Source organism: Rhinolophus sinicus, linkage group LG06, assembly GCF_036562045.2.
Source record: "Rhinolophus sinicus isolate RSC01 linkage group LG06, ASM3656204v1, whole genome shotgun sequence".
NCBI classification, from domain to species: Eukaryota; Metazoa; Chordata; class Mammalia; order Chiroptera; family Rhinolophidae; genus Rhinolophus; species Rhinolophus sinicus.
The window spans coordinates 17,365,232-17,385,879 of record NC_133756.1 but is presented as its reverse complement, the minus strand read 5'-3'; the positions used below and the strand labels follow the sequence as shown (position 1 = coordinate 17,385,879).

The window sequence follows — 20,648 nt, the reverse complement described above, 5'->3', positions numbered from 1 at the left end:
GTTTTAACTTTTCTTCCATTTTTGATTTAAAGCTATCCTTCATAAAGTCAAATCCCATCATAGACTAGGAGGGCTGAGATCTGCCATTCCTCCCTGGTCTTAATAAGTACCTAACTTTAATTCTTAATTAAAAAAAAATTTAAATGTTTTATTTGGAAAAATTTCAAATTTACAGAAAATATGCAAAAATAAGAATACAAAAAACACCCATATGTCCTTTACCAGGTTCACCTGTTGTTAATATTTTACTCCATTTGCTTTATCATTCATGCTTTCTTTTTATAAAATAATACTTCTTTTTTCTGAACTATTTGAAAATAAGTTATATTCATCCCGGCCCTTAACCCTTAGCTCCACGCTCTAACCAGCTGAGCTAACAGGCCATCCCAAGAATGTTTCTTTACATACCACAGTACACATTACAGTACCAACTTCAGTACATTGAACTTTGATACAATACTTTAATGTACTATTTGTAGATTATTTGTAGATTATGACCAAAGAAACAATTTTTTTACAGTGTTTCAGCCCCTGAATACTTTCTTTAGTAAAAGATATCAAAGTGAAGTTTTGAAAGTTTTTTAAGAACTCAGAAAATACAGTAAATTAAAATTAAAAATTACTCATAAGCTATTATTTTTGGTTGCTGAAACATACATGAAGAAAACGTACATAAATAGATAAAGCAAGTGTTCTTCTGTGATAATATACACTATTAACAGTTTGTGTATTCTTCCTGATGTCTTTATGCATGTATATACATATATACACACATACTCAAACACGTACATATATGTGTATGTTCGTATATCTACATAGTAATTAAAGGTGAATTTAAAATATCTTTCTGTATTGCTAATATTTAAAAACTTGTAACGCAGTTTCTCAAAATGTAAAGAGAAATACTTTTCATTGTTTGTTAAATAGAAATTAAAGTGCTAGCATTTTATGGATACTTATTTAGGAAAATGTTTGCTCAGGTACACTTCAACTTATCACTCAGCATTGCAGCGCTCACCCGATGCAAGAACGACTTTGTCAAGGAGTAGAAAGATAATTAGTGTACTCTAATTAGCTTTTCCTTCATTATGTCCCACTTGCCATACTTAAAATGTATGTGATTTGGAATTTTTTTTACCTTTATAATATCATAATCTGGAAGCAACATACAGATATAAATCTGTTTATCCTCATGTAATTAGAAGGTTATTTAAGGTAAATTTTTATCCAGTAGATTCTGTAATTTACATGGCGATGGGAACAACTGCCAAAGTAAGCAAAAGACTTAGTTTGAAGACTCAGGTTAGTTTAATTGAGCTAAATTTTAATTTAGTTGAACATACTCATAATTTTAGGAATAATGAATTATCTTGAAGTTTACCCTTTTGGATTATAAAGTCCATAAGTATGGGGACTTTGTCTATCTAGTACATTGCTGTATTCCCAGCTCTTAGAATATATGTAGGAGGTATTTAATAAATATTTAATATATGTAGGAAGTGATGATAGATAACAATATAGAAATAAGGCCATTATTGCATTTATTTCAGATCTTAAACAGTGAACACACAATGATTGTGTTCTTTTAGCAACTTTATGTAGGAACTGCTTTGTAATCATTTCATTCTTATATTTCTTCAGATGAGGAAAAGCAAGATACAAGGAGGCTACGGAAAGCCCTATGTAATAGTTGTGATATGGTCATTATATGTTTGTTGATGGTAGAGCTATAGTGAACTGTCATTATCCATAAAGAGCACCTTCCCCGTGCAGTCTGGGCAAGTCAATTCAGTAGAGCTTCTCCAGAGAAGGGTTATAGACAACAGCAAGTCTCTGTGACTGCTTTGGTGATTCAAATGTAACCCACCTGCTGATTCAAGGAGGCAGATTGGTTCTTTTTGGGCCCTGCTGGTCGTGGCACTCAGCTCAGTAAGGACTAGGTTTGAGAAGCTTAGTGTTTGAACTTAAAGTTTCCTCAGGAGAGGATCAATTGCTTCTTTTACTGAGTTTCTATTACACTTTGTTTTTACCTTTATTACAGTATTTGCCTCATTCTGCTGAGTATTATGGTTAGGTGTTTCTATGTATCATTCTTCTAGATTTGTTCTTTTAAGTGCTGGGAATGCCTTGTCTTTGTACTTTCATAGCTATAGCAGTGCTTTGTATAGCACAAGTTTAAATTCTTAATCCTTTTAAGTTGATAAGTAGAAGAGTTTTACATTTTGCAAAATTAGAGTTCAACTATAGCTACTTTCATAAGCAATTTCAAATCCTTTTTAAACAAGGTAAGTAAGTAGCCATTTAGGAAAAAAAGTATAGATTATACCAAGTCCTCCCCACCTTCATCTAGTAATATCAGAAGTCTGATTTTTTTAATTAACAGCTTTATTGAGGTATAATTCACATACTATACAATTCACCCACTTAAAGTGTGTGTGTAATTCCATAGTTCTTTAGTATATTCACAGAGTTGTATAACCTTCACCACAAGCAATTTTGGAACATTTTCATTACCCCAAAAAGAAACCCTGCACACATTAGCTGTCATTCCCTTTTTCCCTTTAAACTACCCAGGCCTAAGCAACCATTCCTCTAATTTCTGTCTTTATAGATTTGTCTGTTCTGGGCAATGGAATCATAAAATACGTGGTCTTTCATGACTGGCTTCCTTCACTTAGCCTACTATTTTCATGGTTCATCCATGTTATAGCATTTCATTCCTTTCGACTGCCAAATAATATTCCATTGCATAGATATATATTAATAGTGCATTCTTTTTATTCATTCATCTGTTAATAGACATTTGGGTTTCCACTTTTTGGCTATTATGTAATGCTATATGTAAGCTTTTGTGTGGATGTATGTTTCGTTTCTCTTGAGTATATAGCTAGGATTGAAATTGCTGGGTCATATGGTGACTCGACGTTTAACCGTTTGTGGAACTGTCAGACTATTTTCCAAACAGTTGTATCATTTTACATTTCCATGAGCAGTGTGTGAGAGTTCCAATTTCTCCACATCCTCACCAACACTATTACCTGTCTTTTTGATTATAGTTATCCTAGTGGGTGTGAAGTGGTATCTCGAGGTTTTGATTTTCATTTCCTTGATGGGAATTGAGTATCTTTGTTGAGATTGAGTATCTTTTCATGTGCTTGTTGGCCATTTGTATGTCTTCTTCGGAGAAATGACTATTCAGATCCTTTGCCCATTTTTAATAGGGTTATTTGTCTTTAATAATAATTCAGTTGCAAGAGTTCTTTATGTATTCTAAATACAAAATTTTAAAATCAGATAAACGACTAAAAGATTTTCTCCCATTCTATGGGTTATCTTTTTACTTTCTTGATGGTGTCCTTTGAAGCACACAATTTTTAAAAATTGGATGAAATCTAGTTGATTTTTTCTTTAGTTGTTAGTACTTTGGGTGTCATATCTAAGAACTATTAAGATTTAAGCCTGTTTTCTTCTAAAAGTTTTATAATTTTAGCTCTTATATTTAGGACTTTAATGTATTTTGAGTTAATTCTTGCATATGATGTGAGATAGGGGTCCAGTTGGATTTTTTTACATGTGGATACCCAGTTGTTCCAGCACCATTTGTTAAAAAGACTATTCTTTCACAGTTGGATTGTCTTGACACCCTTGTTGAAAATCATTTGACAAGAAAGAGTTTCTATTTTGAAGAACATATTCACTTTGTTCCCCCTTTCCCTCAATATTGTCTTTAACTTTTTTGTTAATTAAAAAAATTTTTTTGGAACAGTCGTCTCAAACTTATAGAAAAGCTACAAATACAGTACAAGTAACTTGATTTTCTTGAATCTTTGAGAGTAAGTTGCCAGCATCATTCCCCATAATGACTATTTGTATTTCCCATAAACACGAACATTCTTCTACATAACTATAATACAACCATCAAAATAAAAAAATTAATATTGATGCATTACTGTCATCTCATTCTCAGATTCAGGTTTTGTCCATTGTACCAATAATTTCCTTTGTAACAAGAGGATTCAGTCCAGAATCACACATTGCATTTAATTGTCATGATTCTCTTAGTCTTCTTCCAATCTGGAGCAGTTCCTCAGTGTTTCTTGAATTTCACGACCTTAACATTTTGGAAGATTACAGGCCAATTATTTTGTAGAATGTCTCTCATTTGCGGTTGTCTGATGTTCCCTCATGATTAGATTCAGTTTATGCATATTTGGCAAGAATGTCACAGGAGTGATGTTGTGTCCTTCTCAGTGCATCCTATTGGTGGCCCATGATTCCACTATTACTGGTGGTATTAACCTTGATTCCTTGATTAAGGTGATGTTTGACATGCTTCTACACTGTTATCTTAGTCTTTTTAATTGTGTGATTAATAAGCATTTTGTGGGAAGGTCCCCTCTGAGATTATATAAATCCTTTTCATTAATTTTTTAGTTTTTTCATTTATTCGTTTATATCAGAATGGACACATAGATTCCAATTTTTAAAAATGGCTTATATTCCCTTGTTATCTTATTTGTATTGATGCTCCAATTGTTCTAGGTTTGGTAATGGGAACCCTTTGATTTTTTTTTTTTGCCATGGCCCCTCATTCTTTGAGCAATTGCTTACTTTTTGGCATGATGTTCCAGGTTCATTTGATACTTGCTCTATCCCAGCCCTGGAATCCACCATTTTTCCAAATGGCTTTTAGTAGAGAATGGCATTAGAAACCAAGGTTTGGGTTCTAGGTGTGCATAATGGGGTGTTGCTGGTCCCAGGACCTCTCAAGGGGCAGAGCTAGGGAATAGTTATTCCCTATAAGTATAGACTTAGGTATGTCTATCTCTGTCTAGCTAGCTAGCTATTGAATTCCACGAGTTTACATTAATAGCTGCAATTCCTGTCCAAATCAGAGGGTTCATTCTATTTTTTACCTTGCTATATTTGTAAATTCCTTTTTAGACTGTGAGAAACCTGGCTCCTATTATCTTGAATGACTTTATGTATTTGATCCACCTCTTTGTATGTACACAATCTCTTATAGCTGTTGCTGCATTCCCCCTGCTACCTCTCATCCCCCACCCAAGTAGAAACTCTCTTTACCCTTATCTGGCTTTGCCCTATTGCTTTGGGATGCCCACTTCCAAAGACTGTGTCCTTATTGGCTTGGTCTCCAACACTCTGTGCCACCTGGGCCCCGTGCCACTGCCCTTCTTACTTCACTTAGCTTCAACACCCCATGCCAGGCTGTCCCTGTGAGGATCACCTCCTCACCCTGCCCAAGCTCTGGGCTCCTGTGCTGTGCTGCCACCCTCCTACATGGACGTACGCCTCCCTCAGCTAACTGGCTCTGACATCAACTCTTGGCCATCACCACCAGCCCCACTTAATGGCTTTTGGACTAAATTATTTGTGAAGAGGCATCACATTGTCTTTTGAAAGACAATGAAGTTTTTTTGGACATCTGTTCAGAATTAAAAGTTCTTTATAAGAATGGAAAAAACCTAATTAGCTTGAAAATTTCGCTTTTCAGACAATTGTTGGTATAGTGCTACAAAGATTCCTTCTTTGGCTAATGTTTAACATTTAACATAAAATAATACAACTTGATTTTTAATTATTTGAATCTTAATGTACATTGGTTAATGAGCAGTTCCTGATTGAGGAAATTAGAAAACAAATGATAATTTACATCTACAAAATAATATTCATTTCTCTTCTAGCTCTTCCACCAAAGCCACCTAAGCCAACGACTTCAGCTGTTACAAATGGAATGAAGGATGGTTCTGTTTCTCTTCAGGATGCAGAATGGTACTGGGGGGATATTTCAAGGTAACTAGAATGCTACTATAATTGAATGCAGTTTTTAAAAAATCGTTTTTGAGAATTAGTGGTTAAAATAAAACATTTTAATGTCCCACTAGGTGGCATTTAAAGATTACCATTTAAGAAATTGTGTGTGAGAACCTTTCAAAACTTTCTAAATGCTTTTCTTCTCACAAAAAAGTGACAAGAAAATCTTGAAATTATGGGTGATTGTACTTTTAATACTATATTGAGGATAGATTTCTGAATAAATGAAACATAAATTTAAGATAGTTACACAGCTTTTAGGATAAAAGACACCAATAGGTACTTAATTTTCCTTACCTTTCTGTTTCTAAGGCAGTGGTTCCACAATGTTCACATACACAAGAACCAATTGGGGTGGGGCCCTGGAATCAGCATTTAACAACCTCCCCGTGTGATTTTGATGCACTCTTCACACATCTCATTTTGGGAAACAGGACTCTAGGACAGATTTGCTTTTTGGGTAAAATATGGTTTTGGAAAATTTTGAACCTAGGGAATGGAAAAAAAAAAAGAGTTTTAAATTTGAATATTGTATTTTCTTGTCTTTAAAAAGCACTATCCATTTCTTCAAAGTCAGGTTTCAGTTTGATGCTGTGTTCCTCATTATGCTTGTCCCTCTCTTTCTCTTGTCTGTTCTCTCCCTTTACTAAAGGGCATTTATTTAGTTAGTTATTTAGGTACCACTTTAACCACCTTTAAATGTACATTTCAGTGGCATAAAGTACATTTATGTTGTTGTTTTGTTGTTCAATCATCAACACCGTCTATCTCTGGAACTATGTCATCTTCCCAAAGTGAAACTCTGTAGCCTTGAAACACTAACTCCCCTTTTCTCCTGTTCTCCCCAGCCCCTCCCTGGCAACCAGCATCCCACTTTCTGTTTCTATGAATTTGACTATACTAGATACCTCATATAAACGTAATCATACGTTATTTGTCTTTTTGCGACTGGCTTATTTCACTTTGCTAATGTCTTCAAGGTGCATCCATGTTGTAGCATGTGTCAGAATTTTCTTTTAAAGGTGAATAATATTCCATTTATATATACATTTATTTATCTGTGCATATATATATGTGTGTGTGTGTATATATATATATATATATATATATATATATATATATATGTATATCACATTTTTATTTACTTATTCATCTGAACATTTGGCTTTGATGAACATTTGGGTTGTTTTCAGCTTTGGCTATTGTGAATAATGCTGCCATGAACATTGGTATATAAGTGTTTGTTCAAGTCCCTGCTTTCAGTTCTTTTGGGTATAGACCCAGAAGTAGAATTTCTGGGTTACATGGTAATCCTATAGTTTTTTTGTGGAAGATAATATATTTTATATTAAAATTAGAAAATTTTTATTTTAGCATTGTACAATAAAAGGATCTATTATATTTAAATACCATTTAAATTTATATTTTAAAACTTGCCCTATAATTCAGTTTATGCCCTGCCATTTCCTTTGAGTGTTCTAGTGTTGTTTAAAGTCCTAAATCAGCTCTGCAGAAGAATTTATTAGTATCAATTCATATTGGAGAATATTATTTTGAAAGGTTGTGAACTTAGTGAATTTACCCCCTCTGATTAGACACAGCTGCCACTGTTGCTTAAATATAACCTTCTTTCTAAACAGCTGCTGGTTTTTCCTGAAACTCTACAAGTTCAGACCTGCCTAAGGAAGCCCTAAAGGCTTAATGGAAACACTATTCCCTACAGACAGTTGAAATCTGGAAGAGTTTAAGAAGCAAATAGCCCTTCCTTGGATTGCATAATATCAAAAATCAAAACACAAGAGCATATCTAGGGGCAGGAACTCAGTGACCTCTGAAGGCCCCCATTATTCTATAACTTGCTATATATCCCCCTCCCAATTAGTCTTAGTTATAATATATGAAGAGGACAAACAATGCTTACATTTTTTAAATTTTTCCTATAATTCTTCAGGGAGGAGGTAAATGACAAATTACGGGACATGCCAGATGGTACCTTCTTGGTTAGAGATGCCTCAACAAAAATGCAGGGAGATTATACTTTGACTTTGCGGTGAGTATTTTTCAGCATTCTGGTTAGTTTTCTACTAGTATTATTTATGTCTGGGTATACAAGATTTCTGTATTTTATTTAAATCTTTATATACACTTTTCATTTTTTAATTTAATCTAGATACATCATTTTCAGTTTGGTTAACTAACCTTTTTCTATACATTAAATATTTATATGTCTTACATAAAAATAGCTACATTTTTAATTTTTATGTAGCAGTAAAATGAGAAAGCTAAAATCCCTAAATGTAAGGAAGTAAGGAGTATACTGCTGACCTTATGAGTGAAGTCGAGGTCATGTGCACAGCCTAAGGTTATTCATGACATGTTGGGCATCCTCCTCTATTAACCCTATTACTTTTCTTAATGCAGACTTCAGAGAGTAAAACTCAATCTTATTTAGGCTGAAATATAGAAGATAAAGCAATTCTCAGGCTGTATCATGACGTCCATGTGAGCATATTAGAATCTTATAAATGATGGCTATATCACTTTTTATATTTACAAAAATGGGACATATATTTTAAAAGATTAGGAAAACTCCATTAGATATTTCCACATTTAATTTTAATGATTAAAATAGCCTAATTACAATAAAGTCTTGTGATTTTTTAAAAAAGGAACTATCTAAAGAATAATGATAACAGCAGCAACAATAACAACTCCCTTGTAGTAAGCTTTTTACATGCAGTATCTTACTTATTCTTCACAGCCACCTTATGAGGTAGGTATTAATATTTCTCTGTTTGATAGATGAGACTGCTGACGCTGAACATGGTTAAGAAACTTGCCTAAAGACACATAGCTAGTCAGTAGCAGAAGAAGTGTTCAAATCCAGATTTAACGCATAGGAGAGAGTATAGGGCCAGAAGAAAATTCAGGTACCACCTACATTTTACATAGGGTGACAGTTCTTTATTTTCTACTGCTAGCCCAGACCTTTCTCTTGAACTTTAGATTCTTCAAGTAGGCTGCTCTTGGATGTTCACTAGGCATTTCAAACTTATGTCTAAAAGCAAAATGTTTTTTCCCCATTCAACATGTTCTTTTTATATAGCCTTCTTCATTTCAATAAATGACAACTTTATTCTTTTATTTGCTTAAGATAAAAGCTTTGACCTCATCTTAATCTTGTCTCTTTTTCTCATACCCATATCCAGGCTATCAACACATCCTGTCAGCTCTCTCTTCAAAATACGTTCAGAATCCCACCATTTCTCAGTCTCTCTACTACTGCTACCTTTGTCTAAGACACCATCATCTTTTGCCTGAAGTGTTTTAGTAGTCTCCCAATTGATCTTTCTACTTCTACCTCTGTCCACGTTGAATGGTCTCAGTCCAGCTTCTAGAGTGAGCCATTTAAAACAAAAGAGAGATGATATCATTCTGCTCAAAACCCTCTCGTGTCTCCCCATTTTACTCAGTAAAAGCCAGAGTCCTTATAATAACTTACAGGCTGTTAAATGATCTAAGCTCTTTTTACATCGTTTCATCTCCTAGTTCAGCCCCAGCATCATTGGCCTCCTTGCTGTGTCTCGAACATGTCAAGCTTGCTTCTACCTCAGGGGCTTTGCACTTGCTATTCCTTCTGCCTGGAAAACTTTTCTCCCAGATATCTGCTGTGCTAGCCCCCTCACTTTGTTTAGGACTCTGAACAGAGTCGTTTTCCTTGTGCAACATGTGTAAAATAGCAATCACTCCATCCCCAGAATTCTCTCTTCCCTTTACTCTGCTGAATTTTTTTTCCATAGGACTTACTACCATTTGATATATCTAGTTGTTTATGTTCTATCTTGATGAGAAATTATTTATCCTCTTTATAAGCTTAAAGATGTAGATATGTTCCTTATGCTCCTCAACTGGAAGTTCCATGAGAGAATGGACTGTATGTATCTGGCTTGTTTACATCACAATATCTACCTAGTGTCATAGAGTTCCTGGCACATAGTAGATGTTCAATAATTTTTTTGTGGAATGAATGAGTGCCTTTTAACTTTTCTCTAGCAGAGAGATCAGCTTGCATTTATTGTGAGTATATGTGTGGGTATACACATCTATATGATTATGTGATCCTACGACTGTACATTTTATAGGAATACTTCTGCCCCCATCTAAATACTGATCTTCTAAGCACTATTTAATTTAAGTCAGTACATAGATTCAACACTATTGTGTTTGACCTTTCACAAATCCCAGTGCCTCATTTATCATGTGTAATAGCATGGCATAAAGAGATATATAGGCATATTTTCCCCCTATTAAGTCTGCATGTAGCTATAAGAAGAGTTGAGTGGGAATGGTGCAATATTTTGCTAAGGTATAATGAATTAACCTGATGTGGTTTTAGATTATACCTTATGGGACTTGCAGAACGTTGCCATTTTAAGCTTTGGTTATAAATTACCTTTTAAAGGACCATTGGATAGGATTCAGTAAACGAAAGTGGTTGCAACTATTCAAGCATCAAATTTCACTCATCTAATATAAATGGCTCTTTCAAAGCTATACTTTATAAAATAGTTGAATGACAGTTGAATCATTCACATACTGTGATGGCATAAATAAATAGTAATTTCTAAGAATCATAAGCAATTATAAAAGACAAAATAATGTAAAGTGCTAGATAAATTACTCAGTTATAAATCATTCAAAGAGCTTAATTTTGTTTGGTCATTAACAGTAAAACCTTGAAGGTGTTGGTGATTATGTGAGAAATGTTTATCATCCCTCTTCATACAGAGATGGCTTCTGCTTCCCTCCAAAGACATACAACCACATAATATTTAGGTCCTAAAGAGATTGTTTCTGTTCTTCCTGAAAATATATTGACAGAATTTAAGTTAGAAAATTCATTAAAAAAATAAACAAAAGATGCAATACACTTCTGTTATAGTTATTTTTCTTAAGTGATTTAGCCAAATTTGTTGATAGTGAATGCTGTGTAGGTATGTTGACCTTTAGTAATGAAGATAGAAGAAATAGTTATAAAAATAATATGACATTATATATACTTTTACACACATAATTATATATGCCTTTTCACTAGTTCCAGTCTCATTAACATAATAAAACTTGATTATTATGTGATATCTAGCTTTCATACTATCTCCATATGAAAGTAGTACTTCAATAGAATATTTTTAGGGAAAAAATGTACAATTGTTGTCTGGTTCTTCACAGGAAGGGAGGCAATAATAAGTTAATAAAGATCTATCATCGAGATGGTAAATATGGCTTTTCTGATCCTCTGACATTTAATTCTGTGGTGGAGCTCATTAACCACTATCACCATGAATCTCTTGCTCAGTACAATCCCAAACTTGATGTGAAGCTGATGTATCCAGTGTCCAAATACCAACAGGTATGATTACAGACGTTCTTGATAGCTATTCAGCAAGTCGTTTAACAACGTAATTTGATTCTAATTTACCAGGCTTATCAGTTAAAAGAAAAAAGAAATCTAGTCATTTTTAATTTTCTACTGAATATTTAAGAATTTTAGAACTTTATGACAACTATTCCTTAATAACATGTTGCATGTATTTATTGACTTTATGTAAAAATGTTTCTGTTTATATTTCCTATTTATATTTCATTTCTTATTTTTAAGGTATTAACTATTTTGTTGTGATCTAAAGGTTGATCTTAGTGTTAAAAGGATTTAGTGCTTTTGTATGCTTGATATTAAGACAGTGGCTTAAACTTACAGTAGAAATACATTTTAAAAATAAATAGATGTGGAAAATTCATGTCAGAATTGTTAACATTCTTTTTTGTGTGTGTGTTTGAATTCTTTTTTTTTAAAATTTATTGGGGTGACAATTATTAGTAAAATTACATAGATTTCAGGTGTATAATTCTGTATTACATCATCTATAAATCCCATTGTGTGTTCACCACCCACAGTCAGTTCTCCTTCCATCACCATATATTTGATCCCCCTTACCCTCATCTCCCACCACCCTCCCCCCAACATTTTTTATTTCTTATGTTTTCCCGCATAGGATCAGTTGGTAAAAGAAGACAACATTGATGCAGTAGGTAAAAAACTGCAAGAGTATCACTCGCAGTATCAGGAAAAGAGTAAAGAGTATGACAGGCTATATGAAGAATATACCAGAACATCCCAGGTTAGTATATTTTTGTTGTTTAGGCCAATAAATATGCAATGTTATAGTTCCATCAGATTTACTTTAATTCACCTGATGATCTTTAGCTGTCTTAATATTTTAAATAGCCTTTTTGAGACTTTGATGATACAAATTCCTCTCCCATTCATAAATCACTTTTTTTATTGGTTAAGGATATATTTTATATCAGTTAGTATTAACTAGATAAGGATTGATTGCAAGTGACAAAAAATAACAAAATAACAAAGGCTTCAGATAGAAATTTATTTTTCTCTCATGTATAGATAGGGCAGGGGTGTTATGGCAACTCTACAGTCGTTAGGGTTTAGGGTTCTTCTGTGTTGATGCTTTGCTATCTGTGGAAGCTGACTTATTCCAATATCAGTCATAACAACCATATTCTAGCAAACAGGAAGGAAGAATAGGAAGAATAGGAAGGAGAAAGGAACGTTTCCATTTTTAAGGCTACTTGGTAGAAGAAACACACTGCTTCCACTCTCCTCCCACTGGTAAACATAGTTCCAGATCACAACTAGGGGGAGCTATGTCTAGCCAGTGGGAAGAGAGTGGAAGCCTTAGCCACTCGCAGGAAAGGCTAATAAAGCTGGTTTTTATCTGGTCAGGTGTGCCCAATTAACATTTGAGAGTTTACTGAGGAAGAAGGAGCTAATGGAAATGGTGGGACCACTGGTAGACTCAGCCACATAGTTTTTAGATTATAAACCTTAATAATATCACTTTTATCACCTTTATGATATAAAGCGAAATTCTGAAGAATAATGTTTTTTTCCTAGAACTGCTTTGACTCTCTTTAAGTTACACTTGGATTGGTTTAATTTGCCGTGAGTTGTTACATAACGTATAAAAGGTGCTAGGAATTTTTATGAAGGTGCAAGTCTTCAGGGAAGTTTTATTTGTTGGTATATTTGTGTCAACAGTGGCCTCAGAAAACGTTTTACTGGGTTTCTCATGCACAGTCTTTTGAAACATAGGTTATTACTTTGAACATCAAATGATTTATAGAAGCATTAGTCTGTGTGGATCAGTCCATGTTATAGTAGCATTTGTTCATTCTACTAAATTCAAAGTGAATTCTCAGGGCAATAATAACTTGCCTGAGTCCTTTCTAGGAGATAACAATAATGGGATTTTTTCCCTTAGTGTTTTCTATTTAATAGATTTCTGCTCTTTATTATTTCCTTTCTTCTTTCTTTCAATTTAATTTGCTCTTCTTTTTCTAGTTTCTCAAGGTAGAACTTCTGTTCATTGGTTTTAAAACATTTTTATTTTCTAATACAAGCACTTAAAGCTACAAATTTCCCTCTAAGCACAGCTATAGGTGTATCCTACAAATTTTGTTATACTGTTGTTTTCATTATTCAGTTTAAAATATTTTCTAATTTCCCTTGTTATTTCTTCTTTGGCCCGTATGTTCTTTAATTTCTAAGTATTGGGGGCTTTTCTAGATATTATTTATTTCTAATTTAATTTTGTTGTAGTCATTGGTTACAGTCTTGAAGTTTATTGACTTATGACCTAACTAACACATGCCTTATTTTTGTAAACATTCCATGGGCACTGATAAAGATTAATATAGTTGTTGGTATAGCTCTATAAATATCAGTTAGGTCAAGGTGATTGATGGTTCATTCAGATATTCTATATCAATACTGGTTTTTTTTTCCTAGTCGTGTCAGTTACAATTAATATCATAACTGCATAATAACCTAGTATGAATAATACCAACTTACTATTCAAGAAGTTTTCAATAGTGTATAAACACGTTGCTCCTGTACATCTTTGTCCCTCTCCCTTTATATTATTTTTACCAATTACATTTTTATACATTGTGTGCCCATTAACATAGATTTATAATTATTATTTTATGCACTTGTTCTTTAAATCATATGGAAAAAAAGAAGAGCTACAAACCAAAAGTACAATAATACTGACTTTTGTATTTACCTATGCAGTTACATGTAACAGGTTCTTTATTTCTTCATGTGCCTTTGAGTTACTGTCTTATGTCCTTCAGCCTGAAGGAGTTTCTTGTAGGGCAGGTCTATTGATAATGAACTTCCTCAACTTTTGTTTATCTGGGAATATCTTAATTTCTTCTTCGTTCTTTTTTTTTTTCCCCTCCTTCATTCTTTTTTTTTTTTTTTTTTTCTTTTTTTTTTTTTCTTTTCCCTCCTTCATTCTTGAAGGACAATATTGCCGGACATAGAATTATTGGTTGACAGTTTTTTTTTCTTTCAGGGTATTAAATATGCTGTCCCACTGTCTTCTGACCTCCATGGTTTCTGATGGGAAATCAGCTATTAATTTTATTGAAGACCCTTTCTACATGATGAGTTATTTCTCTTGCTGCTTTTAAGATTCTCTCTTTGTTTTTGACAATTTGACTATAACATACAATACGTGTTTTGTATATCTTTGTCTATAGTTTATAATTGTTAACTGTGGAATGGTGAGTCAGCTATGAGCTATTCCAGTATTACTATAACTCATGGTGCCTTGTTCTGACCATAGTATTTATGATCTTGATTTTCCCAGCCCAAAGCCCTTTCTCTTATTTCCAAGTGAGTGTGTGTGGAGGGCAATGTAAAGACAGAGACTGCACCAAGGACCTCAGGATTGGTGGAGCTGATTAGGGGTTATTGACTTCTGAGGATTACAGATTAGTAATGAGATACAGTACTAATTGGGAAAAGTATGGGATTATAGTAGCCAGAAATGCTGTAATGGTCCATTTTTTCCATGAGGTGTTTGGTTCTATTTTATTTTTTAGGTTTTCTTTATTACTTAGTTATTCAGAATGATTTGAATATTTTTTTTTCTTTCTAGCTGATACACTGTGTCTGTGGTATTCATTAGTGTGTATGCTTCTTTTTTTTTTTTTGGAGGGGGGTAATATTGGGGAACTGTGTTTTTCCAGGACCCATCAGCTCCATGTCAAGTCATTGTTTTCAGTCTAGTTGTGGAGGGTGCCCATGGGCCGATTCCTCACTGGCCCATGTGGGAATCGAACTGGCAACCTTGTTAAGAGCTCGTACTCTAACCAACTGAGCCATCCGGCAGCCCTGTGTATGCTTTTTTTCATACTGCAAATTTTAGCTTCTCTGTATTCCTTTAGCTCTTCTAGATGAATTATCTGTGATGAAGCCAGTGTTAGGGATAGAATGGAAAAAAGTTACTAAGGCATCTTCAAGTTGAATCAGCATAAGTGGTCAACATTAGAGGATGATGAAATGATCACACATAGAATGTTATATAGCTATTAAAATCATTTTTCAGAAATTATTTTAAAATTTCCTAATTTTTAAAAAGTACAAAAGTTATGTAAGTACATATGCTAAATTCAATATAAAGTATTGCTGAATTCTGTATGAATTATTACATACAAAGTAAAAGTCCCCATTCCTCAGAGGCAACTGCTGTTATTACATGCTTCTTAGGAATTCCTGATGACCTGACAAACGCTTGTGATGTAGTTGCAGGGCAAGGCGACAGCAGGTAGAATTGTGTGTACAATGTGATTTCAGCTGTGGGTGTACCTGTTCACTTGAAGGGAAGACTATGGAAATATGTTGGGTGGTAGAGTTAGAGGGATTTGGGAAAAATGCAGTTAAAATAGAAGAAGGAAATACTAATAGAAATAATAATATGAATATATTATAGCAAAATGGGCTTTTCTTTTTAAAACAATGAAACAAAATTATAACCACCAAAAAAAAAATTATAACCATCAAAAAGACTGAGGGAGGGGCCGGCCCGGTGGCTCAGGCGGTTGGAGATCGATGCTCTTGGCTCCGAGGGCTGCTGGTTCAATTCCCACATGGGCCAGTGGGGCTCTCGACCACAAGGTTGCCAGTTCAATTCCTTGAGTCCTGCAGGGGATGGTGGGCAGCACCCCCTGCAACTAAGATTGAACACGGCACCTTGAGCTGAGCTGCCTCCCTGATGACTCAGTTGGTTGGAGTGCAGACTCGCAACCACAAGGTTGCCAGTTCAGTTCCTCGAGTCCTGCAACGGATGGTGGGCTGCGCCCCCTGCAACTAGCAACGGCAACTGGACCAGGGGCTGGGCTGCGCCCTCCACAGCTAAGATTGGAAGGACAACAACTTGAGTTGGAAAGAAAAAGTCCTGGACGTACACACTGTTCCCCAATAAAGTCCTATTCCCCTTCCCCAATAAAATATTAAAAAAAAAAAAAAAAAAAGACTGAGGGAGGTCTGTATTTACTGATTTTGAGTGATTTCTAAGATACATTAAGTAAAAAATAAAGCAAGGTATAGAAAAATATATGTGGTATACTGTCCTTTATGGTTAAAAAAAGAGTATAGAGCGCTATGGTTAAAAAAAGAAAGAGTATACAGTATATATATGTTTACATATTAATATGTGCTCAGAATATCTGGTCAGAAACTTATATACCCTCTGCGTAAGATAATGAAGACCGAGTCCAAAAGTAGAAAACTTACTCTTTACTATGTATTTTTTATATTATTAAAAAATTTTTTTTCTGTGTGCAAGTACCACCTTCTTAAAATACATAAAATGAACTGAATTGGAATTTAGGAGATTTATTTTCCAATAGGAGATTTATTTTCTAATCCTGGTTATGTTAAAAAACTGTTTATGTCCCTTGAAAGAGTGTGTCTGTGCTTCAGTTTCCCATAGATCTATAAGATGGAGATAATGGCAACCCCAACTCTATTGGAGTCAGTGTGCGTGAGAGAGAGAGAGAGAGAGACAGAGAGAGAGAATCTGGTTTAAAATGGTCACTATAACCATGCAAAACCATTTATTGAATACCTAGTCTGGGAATGATACTATGCTTGACTAGAAACACAGAGGGAGAGATGAGACACTATTCTTCAGAAGTTTAATGTACTCTGACAATATTTGTTAAACACAAATGTGCATTAGTCAAAATGGCATACTTTAATCCCTTTCCTCTGCATCAAACAAAGCAATGATGGATTACTATATTTGTGTGTGTATTTACTTAAAGGGCAACATACAACACTATGTTTAATCTTACAAAGAATATTGATTGAGTAAAAGATACAAAAGAATACATATGTGTATTCATATAATGTACAAAGCCAGGCAAATGAGAGGATGAGAACATAAAGTGGTAAAACCCTAAGAATTACAAGGTAATGTTCTTCATAAAGGGCAGGATAGTGCTATCACTGAGGCGGGGGTGGGGGTGGGGTGTGGAGTGGGAAGAAGCAGGGCGTTGTGATCCAGAAAGGATACACAGGGCATTTCTGGGGTGCTGGGAGTGGACGCTCATTTTATAATAAAATGTTAAACTGTGCATTTGTTTTGCACACTTATATCTCACACTAAAATGATAAACATTAAAGGCACATAGCTATATGCAAAAACAATATGAATATTTTTGTAGATCAGAGGTGGAACGGGAATTCATTACAATAACCATGAATGAAACTTTCAGATTTGGAAATCAGCAGAGGCAACTGAGAGTTTGACCTCCCTGGTAATCCTTCCAGTCTTTTTTGCTGATTTCTCCACTTTTCTAGTTACTTATTTACTCTCTGGTGATTTCAAACAGTCTCATGGTTTATATACATTTATATGCTAGTAAACTCCCAAACATATCTCTGGTCCTTCTAACTTCTCTTAACTCTAGCGTCATACATCCAACTGCCTATTCAACAGCTTCAGTTGGATGTTTAATATATATCTCAAATTTAACATGTCCAAAATAGAATTCTGATATCCCACCTCAAGACTGTCCTACCCTTTGCTTTTCCCATTTCAGTTGAGAGCAATCACATCCTTGCTCAGACCAAAATCCTTGAAGTTATCCTAGTAGACTCTCTATTATACCTTGTATCCAATCCATCAGGAATTCCTGTTGACTTTACCTTTAGAATATACCCAGAATTCAACCCATTCTCATTCACTGCTAATACCTTGATCTAAGCCACTATAATTTCTTGTCTTGATTTACCACAGAAACCTCCTAGGTGGTCTTCTTGCCCTTTACCATGCTCCCTTTCCCCTGATCAATTCTCACCCTAGCAGCCACGTGATACTTGTAAAACATAGGTGTGATCACAGCACTCCTTTGTTTCAGACCCATCTCTGATTTCTGCATTTTACACAGAGTGAAAGCCATTGTCCTTTCTTCAATGCCCAGTACGCTTTGTGCCTCTCTTCCTCTCTGACCTCATTTCTTAAAACTTTTGTCCTTGCTGTGCTCCAGCCACACTAGTCTCCTTGCTGTTCCTTGAAAATACTAGATCACTCTTTTACCTTCTTGTGTTTGCACTGACTATTTCCTTGCCTGAAACACCTCTCACCCCCAGATGGTGACCAGGCTAACCCCTTCGTCTCCTTGCAGTCTTTGCTCAGATGTTGTCATCGCAACAAGGCCTGCTTGACAACTTTATTTAAAATTGAGACTCACATTCCAACCTTCCTTTCACAATCTACTTTTGGTTTTTCCATAATATTTCTTACCTTCTAAAAATATATAATTTATTTACTTATCATGTCTGCTATTTATTGTCTGTATGACCCCTTAAACTGTAAGTTCCAGGAGGGCAGATATCTTTATCTGAGCTTGTTCACTTATGTATCCCAAATTCTTTAAATAATGCCTGGCATATAGTTAGTGTTCGATTATTTGTTGAATGAATTTATGCAAGGTAAAGAACCAAAAGCACTCCACGCTTCACAAGGGCCTGGAGTCAAACTCATAATATGAAGTGGGGTCTAGGCTAAACCTCCTGTGAATAGAGGCTGGAAAAAGTGGCCACTGTTGCATGTGGCTTTGTAGCTTCATATCTGCCTTTGGTCATGGCTGGAGAAAGCAGAGAAAGCTCCACATGCTGCCAATATGTTCAGTAATATTGGGGATTTAACAGCAGATTATGAATTCTGAGCAGCTGATATGAGGTTGGTTTCTGGGCTTGGAATCCCTGGTTGGAGAGCCGGGTGTTGGGGGTAGATGGAGGCAACCGAAAGCCACTAGGTCGAAGCTAGAAGAGGGCTGAATTTCTCTGTGAGAATTGAGAGCAAGACTTGAGATGGGGCTGAACAGAGACGAGCCATGAAGGCTTAAAGCTTTGGGAGGGGGAGGAAAAGAAGGGGAGGGATCCAGTGATGAGCAGTACAGGAGATGTATTAAAGGGACACTAAAGAATTGACCTCCTCAGTTTATAAATGTTGATAAGTGATATAGACTTCCTCTGTTTTTTCCCCCTATGAAATCTTAGGTAAAATCCAGATTGCTTTGATGTAAGTGAATTCTTCCCAGAGAATGGGAAAGAGATGGTGTATCCTGAGTCAGAGTTGGCATAGGGTAAGAATAGACTGCATGTGGAGATATTTGACATCTGGATTACATATAATTAGAAGGAAAAATGATAGGACTTAGTGATGGATTGGGAGAAGAGACAGGAATTTGACAATGAAATCACTGGTGACCTTGGAAAGAGCTGTCTCTGTGGAATGGTGAGTACAGAAGCCAGAACAGAGTGAGTTGGAGTGTGAGTGAGAGATGAGGAAAGAGAGAGAACATATATAAACAACTCTTTCAAGAAGCTTAACTGTGACTGGAAGAGAATTTAGGGTTAGGAATTTTTTTTTTTTTTTCAGAGTGGTGGAACTAGAACTTGTTTGTATATTGATGAGAAGGAATTCTTCGAGTGGGAGAGGTAATGATGTAAGGGGGGTTGGCTGATGTAATGGAATGAAGTACCTGAGAAAGGAAGAGGGGAGACCCATAGCACATGTAGATAAAGGGAAGAGAAAGAAGGTGTGTTGATATAGGTAGGTTTCTAGTTTTGGTGGCAGGTATAGTGACATTGTTTATGGGGAGCTGCTGCTTTGGCAGTGATGGTAAATACTTTTCCCTTTGCTGCTCTACCGTCCAACACATCTTCCAGTGTTAGTAAAGTCTAAATTATTGGTGTTTTGTTTGAAAATACAGAGCTTCATCAGTAATTGCTAACCTTGCAAGGGAGCCAAGACCCTACACTAAAATGAGAGAGTTGTAGAATTTGTAGCTAGATATATAGATATGGGCATTTCGATAAGTTTACAGTACTGTTTGAGATCTGTATGGTATAACCTCAGCTATATGGAACATTGTAAGGTTCTAGCTTCCCTCATCTGCTAATCTCTGTGTTCCAGGCCCACTGAGCAATTGCTGATCCCTGAACATCCCCTATTACTATTTCATGTATACGCCATGCTATGCTATCTCTGTGTGCCGTGCTGCATTTTCTTCCCCTAACCCAATTCTTTAAGACCTAGCTCAAATGTTGCCTTCTCCATGAAGCCTCTGTAAAGCAGTAAGTAACTAATTCACTGCACTTGATTTCCTCTACCATGACATGAAAAAAAACCTATTAGAGTTCGGAAATCTATTTAACCTGTATATTCTGAATCCTGAAGGGTAGGCTCCATGCTTTATTTATTTATTTTTATTTTTATTTATTTTTTTTTTTTTAAGATTTTATTGGGGAGGGGGAACAGGACTTTATTGGGGAACAGTGTGTACTTCCAGGACTTTTTTTTTTTTTTTTCAAGTTGTCCTTTCAATCTTAGTTGTGGAGGGTGCCGTTTAGCTTCAAGTTGTTGTCCTTT

General features: G+C 35.2%; 1 protein-coding gene across 1 annotated transcript in view; it reads left to right on the top strand.

Moving 5' to 3' along the window:
* PIK3R3 (phosphoinositide-3-kinase regulatory subunit 3) overlaps nt 1-20,648 on the top strand; it is a 70,591-nt gene that overhangs the window by 30,014 nt on the left and 19,929 nt on the right. Inside the window, exons 3-6 of the mRNA XM_019749356.2 lie at nt 5,706-5,814; nt 7,787-7,885; nt 11,065-11,245; nt 11,889-12,014. Coding sequence (XP_019604915.1) covers nt 5,706-5,814; nt 7,787-7,885; nt 11,065-11,245; nt 11,889-12,014 — 515 coding nt within the window. The remainder of the gene's footprint in view (nt 1-5,705; nt 5,815-7,786; nt 7,886-11,064; nt 11,246-11,888; nt 12,015-20,648) is intronic.